The 8,820-nt window shown below is 34.8% G+C and overlaps 2 protein-coding genes across 3 annotated transcripts in view; one reads left to right on the forward strand and one right to left on the reverse strand.

Annotated features, from left to right (window-relative positions):
- LOC107715113 (pleckstrin homology domain-containing family B member 2-like) overlaps window positions 1-311 on the reverse strand; it is an 11,909-nt gene extending 11,598 nt beyond the window's left edge. Inside the window, exon 1 of the mRNA XM_016521180.1 lies at window positions 295-311. The gene's annotated coding sequence lies outside the window, so the exon portion shown is untranslated. The remainder of the gene's footprint in view (window positions 1-294) is intronic.
- The window catches only part of LOC107715110 (uncharacterized protein KIAA1614-like), a 20,630-nt gene that overhangs the window by 814 nt on the left and 10,996 nt on the right, over window positions 1-8,820 (forward strand). Inside the window, exons 1-3 of one of the 2 annotated variants that reach the window (XM_016521174.1) lie at window positions 851-1,433; window positions 4,847-5,767; window positions 7,379-7,448. In XM_016521174.1, coding sequence (XP_016376660.1) covers window positions 4,882-5,767; window positions 7,379-7,448 — 956 coding nt within the window. In that variant the 5' untranslated portion in view covers window positions 851-1,433; window positions 4,847-4,881. Of the gene's footprint in view, window positions 1-850; window positions 1,434-4,846; window positions 5,768-7,378; window positions 7,449-8,820 lie in introns of those variants that run through there. The other variant, XM_016521175.1, reaches the window with a different exon arrangement.

Raw genomic sequence — 8,820 nt, forward strand, 5'->3', positions numbered from 1 at the left:
TACTATTTATATTTTATATAAAATACTTAAAAATACTTTTTAAAATACTTTTGACTTTTTATATTATATTAAATTATGTATTGATGTTAATATATAATTCATGTAATATTTAATATGTTTTAATAAATAATATTTATCTATTTTAAAACGTAAACAATTTAAATGTATTGCATATAAAACTAACTATTTATAATTTATTTTATATCATACACTATATTACATTATTAAAATAATTGTTTACATTTCAAATTTAAATGACAAAAATGTAATTTAAATAAATAAATAAATAAATACCTCGAAAGTGATCAGATGTAAAGCCCTTGTGTTCGTACGTCACCAGTTGGCCTTGGAAAACCTTCAGGCTCTCTTCAGCATCCCTCCTCCTCTCTGCAGTTGTTAAACTGATTTGTATGTACTTACAAGGAGCGTGTGAATGTGAGACGACGTTTAAAAACTCAGATAATGACTTTTGCTTAGAGCAGCAGCAGTGATTGCGAGTGTATCTGCTCAAATTACTGGGCTCCTTCCGGCTGCAGGCAGGGCTGGGTCTGTGTCAGATGAATGCACAAAGAAGAAGGCCTATTCATTTTTTGTCTCGCAGTTTATGCGTCCTTGGACCCAACTGTGCATGAAGCTCAAGACCCAGCCCAGTGCTCTCTCTCTTACAGCTGGCTTTGCTTCAGAACTGGCCTCAGATCAGGGATTCAAGCGCTTAGTGCAAGAAAAATAATCACGTATGAAGTCTGAGCGACTTCTATGGATGAAAAAATCAAACTAGTTCTGTCAACCCTAATGTAACGAGATGTCTAGGTTAATAAGCATGAAGACGGGCACGAATCAGCGGGTGAGCGCTTCACAATCAACAAAGGAAATTTCTTGGCAGCTGGAATATGTGCCTGGAGACTCGCGAACTTCCTCTTCTCAGGATTTAAGAATTCTTCCATCAATTTTCCACCCAAATTCAAGGATAGAATTACACCCCTCCCACTCGGGGGCGGAGCTACGCGGGCCGCTCCACCAATAGGAACGTTTCACAGGTCAGTTTTTCTCAAAGGTGGTCACGACTGTCTCCATAGCAACGTAGGGATCGTTCCACAGGTCGTTCACTTTTACAGTTCGGTCCTTCTGTAACGCGAGTGGAGTGAACGATAGCCAGTCCTATTTAGTTGGCCAAATTTGAAGTGGGAGTGTGCCGAGCACACTTGAGCTGACCAAAACAGCTGGAGGAAGAGAGAGAGAGACAGTGAGGGAGGGCAGATTTGGGACGCTCAAAACTGAAAGCAAAGCAGAAACTAGAGCAAGATGGGATTTGACTGGCCGCTTGTGTTTTTGCTGACTCTTTGTAACCGAATATGATTTTATAACTCTTAAAATGACTTTGTAAGTTCGCATGTGGCTGCTGTGGAATATAGACAGCAGAAGGACGAAGGGAGGTAAGATGTTTGAAGAAGATATTTATTGGGTTTTCTTTCTTCTGAATAACGTGCTTTGTCAGATTTACAGCTCTCGTGATCTTCATGAGTTGTTTGTCCAGCTTTCACGGCCACCTGTGTGTGTGTGTGTCATAGCATTCGGATGGTATTTTGTTTTCCTGACCCTTGCGTCTGTTCGCTCTAGAGTTAAATAAATGTCAGATGAGAGAAGTGGTCCCGCGCGAGATGATTGTTTTCGTTCCTGGCCCGACACGGTGACCGCCGTGTGTTTGGGGTCACACTAGCAGCAGATGGGATAAAACATGATGTGAGGCTGCAGAACTGGAGACACTGACCTGAGCTCAAAGTGAGACATCAAGAAAGCATCACGTATGACTTGTAACGTTACTTACTCATGCCTTTGAAATGGTCTCATTTCCTGTAGTTTTCTCATCACCAACAGATTGCGCTGGAATAAAAACAGCACATGGAAAATTGAAAATATTAGTTACAGGCCTGAAAAAGTAATGGAAATTATTAAACTTCTAAAGTCTGGGGTGGGGGGGATTATAGTGAATATTTCTATACACTATTTATTGGTATGTTTAACTCTTATGCTTGATTTAATAGGCTAGAAATCGCTCTGTGAGCATATTTTTATTCATTCACTTAAAATAGTCATGGACCTAATTCATGGAAACTTCTAAAGTAAATATTTCTGCATTCTATTTATTTTTATGCTTGATTCTAGTCTAACAGGCATTTTATTGGCTAGAAATTGTTCTTTGTTGGCATATTTATTTATTAAAAACTAATGGAACAAAATCAGGGATTTTTTTATAGATGGGATTTTTTTATATATCACATGATTTATATATTCTTTTTATAATTATTTTTGATAAGTTACTTGGCTAGAATTTGCTCTTTTGAGCATAATTATTTGATTTATTTATTTTTTAAAATTGAGGAACAGAATCATAGAAAGTTTTAAAGTAAATATTTCTACATGCTATTTACTTTTTATGCTTGACTCTAGTAGGTATTCAATTAGCTTGAATTGCTCTATGTGAGCATAATAATTATAAATATGTATATATATTTATAATATCTAAATAATATTTATTTATTTACATTTTTAAAATCATGACCAGAATGTCCGGGAACCCTTACAAAAATTCATTCTATACCTTTTTGGCCCTCATTAATCCTCATGGAAGATTGGGCCAAGCAATAATAAAAAAATAAAACCATCTCGAGATTAAAAATGTCAAATGTCAATGCGAAAAAAACCAAACTGTTAAATTTCGATTAAGAAAGTCGAAATAAAATGTTGAGAATATGTTGAGTTTATTCTCAACATTTTATTTCAACTTTTTTTCTCGAAAAACCGTGAGTTTAATCTTGCATTATGACTTTAATCTCAAGATTTATTATTTTTTTTATTATTGCTAAGCCCTAATCCTTTTACTCATTGGTTGGTGTTTTTCCAAAACATATATCTTTCTCTCTACCTTTGAAAATTACAAGGTCATCAGTCAAATAGTATATTGTTGTATCTCGTCATTGAACTAGGTTTTGTTATAACTAGCAGCTTGAACTCTTTAATCATATTTGTGAAGGTTGATGTATGAAATATGGCCTTCTTAAAATTTGGGAAATGGTTTGTTAATATTTTAAAAACCTAATAAGTGATTAAAATTGCTTGTATTTTTCAATCTTGTGAGTGTGTTCAGACAGAATAACGTCTGACTGTGTATCCAAGTGTGAAGTACCGGGAGGGTGTCCTAATTAAGAGAGGACCAATTAAATCAAATTAATCTCCCAGAAAAATCACTCGTATGTGAATTTACCTCAGAGAAAACTTGCTTGTCTATCCTGGTCTGTCATATGCTATGTGCACACCATAACCTAACTACACCGCAGTAAGGTTTATTAAATCAAAGTTAAGAGCATTCAGATGTTAGTTTGACTACATTGTGCTTTGTTAAATGATGATTGGAGGTTTAAAAGCAGAATAGTGCTCTTAAGCTGAAAGCTAAAAGGGAGATAATGTGTCACCAAGCCCTACATTATTCTCAGAACAGGTTAGTGTGTTGTATTGGTTCCTGGTGAAACTATTTGTTCTACATCAGTGGCGTTAGTGGTTAGTAGAGCAGATTAAACTTATTTGTTACACTAAAATATTCATTATTACTTTCCCTCAGCCTTGGGAAAATCCAGTTTCAATGCCACAATGACATACTAGCAGTTGTTTGTGACTAAAATATATATATTTTTTATTCTGTGGTCAAGCTATGGCCCAAGCTGTTTGGAAAGAATAAAAAATGCAAAAGTCTTTTTGTCAAAAAAAAAAAAAAAGTGATTTATCAAAAATTCAGTTAAATGAATAATGTGCTTTCCACTGGTCTGCGGACAGTTAAACCTCTGGTTACTAATGGCCTTAAAAAGAGTTTAAAATGTCAAATACAGCATATCATGCAGTAAGTGATACTGGCTAATGAAGGCCTGTTTTCACACAAGTATTTCCCGCAATTCATGTTAAGTGTCACTCAAAAATGCTAAATCTATCACTAAATTCTATGCACTGAAAAACTCTTATTCTTAATAAATATTTTTTTTTATCTTGTCTTTTAATTAAAAATCTGTAAAAATCATAAAAAAGGCCTTGAGAAAAGATTTATTTGAGAAGTGACACTGACTTTTTTTTAGATTTTTTTATGATAAACATGTTAAAACATGTTAAAAGTTTATATTAAATGATAAACATGTTAAAACAAGAGCAAAGAGACCATCTTTGAAAGCAATTTATAAATACAAATACATAACTTAAAGGTTTGTTTTCTTTCAGTCAGAACACTGCAGATTAAAATAAAGTGATTAAAAAGTTTTAAAAAGTGTGAAACAGATCTGCAATTCAGCATTTATCCAATCAATATGCAGTAAGAAAACAATTAACTTGAATTATTAAATATACTTTCTCTGAAAACAAGTCTTAGTATTTTATCCAGTGTTGTACTGATACTTCTTGAGTAGCTGTATATTGTTTAAAAGAAAATACAAAACTGTAGGGCTTTTATTTCATAAACAAAACATTTACTTTAATCATGGTAAAATCATGCGTACTCACAAATTTGTGCGTGAAATCTGCGTACAAGCATTTTCATGAACAAACTATGAATCATCAAAAACTTTTTAAAGGTTGGCTAAAGGAAAGTTTGTGTGGAGAGGGTTTGGGTATGTTGTAGGCAAATTGCTTATTTAGAATATTCCAAATTCATTAAAATTACAATGATGTTAAGAACAAATGTGCATAAGCACGTGTTGTAAATTAGGAGGAATTTTTTTCATGAGAAGTTCTCCTATGTGTATGATTACGAATAATCTACGCAGTTATTAGTGAATGAGACCTAACTTGTTTCTTTCTGTCCCCTCAGCCACCACAATGCTCCACTGACTCTCTGTTTCAACCATGGAGGACGCAGTGACCTCTGAGGATGCTGAACCCCTGCCTGCCACCTCCCAAAACACTGACATCCACCTCGGTGAGCCAGAGGATGAGTGTCCTTCCAGCGCCAGCCTGGAGCCCAGCTCCCCGTCCTCGCCTTTCAATCAGCAAGCTCAAGGCTCTGCCGTATCGGCGCTGCAGTCCAAGGTCAAGGCTCTCTCTGAACGCAGAGTTGTCTGGAAAGAACCTGGAAGTAAGAACCAGGACAAACTAGTGGTTCCCGGGACCTTCATACTGGGATACGCCCTCACGGACGCTTGGGGCTCCAGCAGCAGCGATGAAGACGGGGAACCTCGCAAGCCCCTGATGTTCCTTGCAGGAGACCACAAGCCCCAGGTTGAACTCGACTACGATCCCGTCTCTTCCGAAGCCTTGCTGGCAGTTCCACGCGGCCTTGGAGAAGGAGCAAGCCTGGAGAACCTCTCGAACGATGCTTGCGGTTCTCAAGATGATGCTTCTCCATCTAATAAACCATGGATGCCACCGAAGTGTTTCTGGAGGTCCATCAGACCAGAGATGCCGGTTCTAAATGGGAACGTTCCTGTGGGGAAAGATGGACCAAATGGAGGAACCTTTGGCCACAAAATGGGCCACAAGTTTCCAAGGGAACTGCAAAGGTCTGATAGCCTGGAGAGTCACCTACGCAGGTACAATCACGGTGAGGTGGGACAATGTGGACTCTGGCGGGCTGACAGCTTGGAGAGCATGTGCAGCAGTGGAAGCTCGCTGTCCCTGGCCGAGAGGGTCGAGATGAACCGCGGCCTCCTCAAACAGATGCTGCAGAAAACCCAGAACAAAGACCATGTACCAGGACAGAGGATAGAGGACCCGACGCACATTAGCGGTAGAGGTAAGGAGATCCATTACAGTGGGTAAATGACATGACACTCGTTATTTTTTTTTGGAACTCTTGCTTTTTTCAAAAATAAAAAATTCTAGGGTGGTATGACTGTTCTGATATAACAATGAATAAAAAGCCTATGAAAAAAACAAAAACTATGAAATTATTATATAAGTAATAAATATTACTAATATTAATTAAATATAAGTAATTATTATTATTAATTAATTTTTATATTATTAAACACTTTTACTAAATCACTTTTTAATCACTTTCATATTACACTTTCATAATCATATTAATCACATTTTGTTCTTTTATTTTTACAAAACCGATTAACTCTCATTACTCAATAATGGTAATTGAAAAATGTTTGCTCGCCAAATCAAAGTCGTGCAGAAAAAACAAAGCATAAAACAGGAAGCGACATCATAGAGGACCCCTGCAGAGCCTCGTGACTGTGTAAACTATTAAATTTGACCTTTTTATTTTTACAGTTAGTCCAGGTTGTAGAATGTCATGTGGTGCGACTCCCCAAAAAACTTAATGATATATCAGTTAATAATTAACAATGTTTGTAAAAAATAAATAAATAAATAAATTTTATCTTGAAAAGATATAATTTAAATTTATAATTTAATATTATTTAATATTATTATTTTTACAACAAAAAGATGTGTATGTTATTAATTGTTATTAGATATTGACACCACATGACAGTTTTAAAGTAATTAAATAGAAACCTCTCTTGAAAATAGTCTATAAATGTTTTTCAAAATCATATGTAAACATGAATACAAAAATACTTTTTACTTTTACATTTTTTTAAATAATTTATAAAAAAATAATAATTAAGGTTTGTATGTTTTTAATTGTTACTAGATGGTGACACCACATGGCATGTTTAGAATAATTAAACTGATCTTCTTTTGAAAATGCTATAAAAAAAATTCTTATTAAAAAATATATTGATTAAAAGAATATATAATAATATATTAAAAATCATATTAAAAAACAAACACATTTTTAAGAACCTTTAAGAACCATGTTATCAGACAGGTGTTAAATGCCGTTAGCGCATGTCTGATGAGATGATATTGTCTCCTTTAGCAAGTTTAAGGATTACACACAATGATCGCACATGGCCTCCCTAATGAAGCAGAGGTCATACAGCGAGAGAGCTGGATAATCCAGATATGAGGGGACAGAAGGATAAGAATGAGAATTACACTGATTAAAAACAACTCAGAGTAACAGTGATAAAGCCTGTGAGATGGGAAAACGGAGACGGTGTGACTTGTTCGCTTGTTTTTTCTCACTTTTGAAGCACCAGATGTTGACACAAACATGATGACCTTGTCACATCAAGTGAGATAAACAACTGGCTTTTAGTTGTCAGGCAAACACAGTTCACTCCACTTGAAGTAGATGCTGCAGTAGTGAAACTGTGGATGGCGTAGAGTATTGGTCATGGTGGTCAAAGCAGGGAAAAATGCATAAAAAAAATTAAAATTAGTATATTTTATTTATTTATTTTATATATATTTAATATTAAGTCATTATTAATTAGGGAGGTCATAACCCTTGTAATCTACACCCTGAGTGTCTCTGTTTCTACAGGTATCTGTGGCCTGAATGACAGTGATTGGGATTCTGGGATTTCGCTCCAAGGTAGTGAACACAGCCAAAGGTGGGCAGCACAGATTGATGCTCTCACAATTATCTCTCACACACACACACACACACACACACCATGTATATTTAGCTTCTCACAGTGCTGATTAGAGATTTATTGTTTTAGCTTTCAGGGACTCTCAAAAGTAGTGCTTAATCATATCTAAATGTTGAACATACACAAAGTGGAACGTGAGCTCAAGAGAAAACAGCTGCTGATGCTTTTCATAAGCTAAGGAACGAGATCATATCATTGGCTCTTCCTGCCTCTCCTTTAAACTCCACCTAAGAGTTGTATAACAAAGGAAATAGCTGAGCTATTTTCTCCAAACTAATAAAGATGCCACAAATTCTTAAAAATAAAAAAAAACAGGTCATTGCCAGGAAATTAGTGCCTGAACATTTCAGGAACATTATTTATTTAAAAATCAGATCACTGTCATTATGAGAAACTTAAGAAACTATTTGGTCAAAAGACTTTGAATGTGCTCATGTGGTTATGTTAGAATGATTATTAATACATAACAGTGTCACAAGATAATAGTGTTGAAAACAAATTTTCAGCATTATTGGAAAAAACATTAATGTAATCATGATATTTGAACTTTAATAAAAGCTAAATTTATGTAGAATTTTTTGTTTTATTTTTTAAATTATTATTTTTTTAACATTATACACTAAACAGAGCTGAAGTTATTCAATAATGAGTGTTAAAAATCCTTTGAAAAATGAAAAAATAAATAAATTACTTAATAAACAAACATATACACAAAAATGTTTTTTGCTTGGATGAAAAAAAATAAAGGAGTGAATTAGTGACTGACAGATAAACATTATTTTTAAATGTATTATTATTATTTACATTGCACACTAAACAGAGTTGAAGTTATTAAATAATGAGAGTTAAATTTCTTTTTAATGATATCAGTAGAAAGTAGTAAATAACTAGTGTATCCATATTTTTGCTTGGATTTAAAAAAATTATTTATAAGCAACAGAGTAAATCTTGGCTAATAATTTGAAAAAAACAAACACATTTTTTTAAAGGGGTCATATGATGCGATTTCAAGTTTTCCTTTCTCTTTGGAGTGTTACAAGCTCTTGGTGCATAAAGAAGATCTGTAAAGTTGCAAAGACTAAAGTCTCAAAACCAAAGAGATATTCTTTATAAAAGTTAAGAGTCAGCCACGCCTACCTAAAACGCCTCGTTCTAACACGCCCCCACATGTGTACGTCACAATGTGGAAATATTAGCATAATGCCGTCCAAATGTGCACGCAAAGAAAGAAGGCGTGGTTTCAGGAACAGCAGTAGTGTTGATGCAGCCATGTCGGAGACATTGTGTGTTTCAGTGCGAAAGCGAAAGCACTTTATTTGGCCTTCCAGAA

Source organism: Sinocyclocheilus rhinocerous, unplaced genomic scaffold (assembly GCF_001515625.1).
Source record: "Sinocyclocheilus rhinocerous isolate Xijiao unplaced genomic scaffold, SAMN03320098_v1.1 scaffold509, whole genome shotgun sequence".
NCBI classification, from domain to species: Eukaryota; Metazoa; Chordata; class Actinopteri; order Cypriniformes; family Cyprinidae; genus Sinocyclocheilus; species Sinocyclocheilus rhinocerous.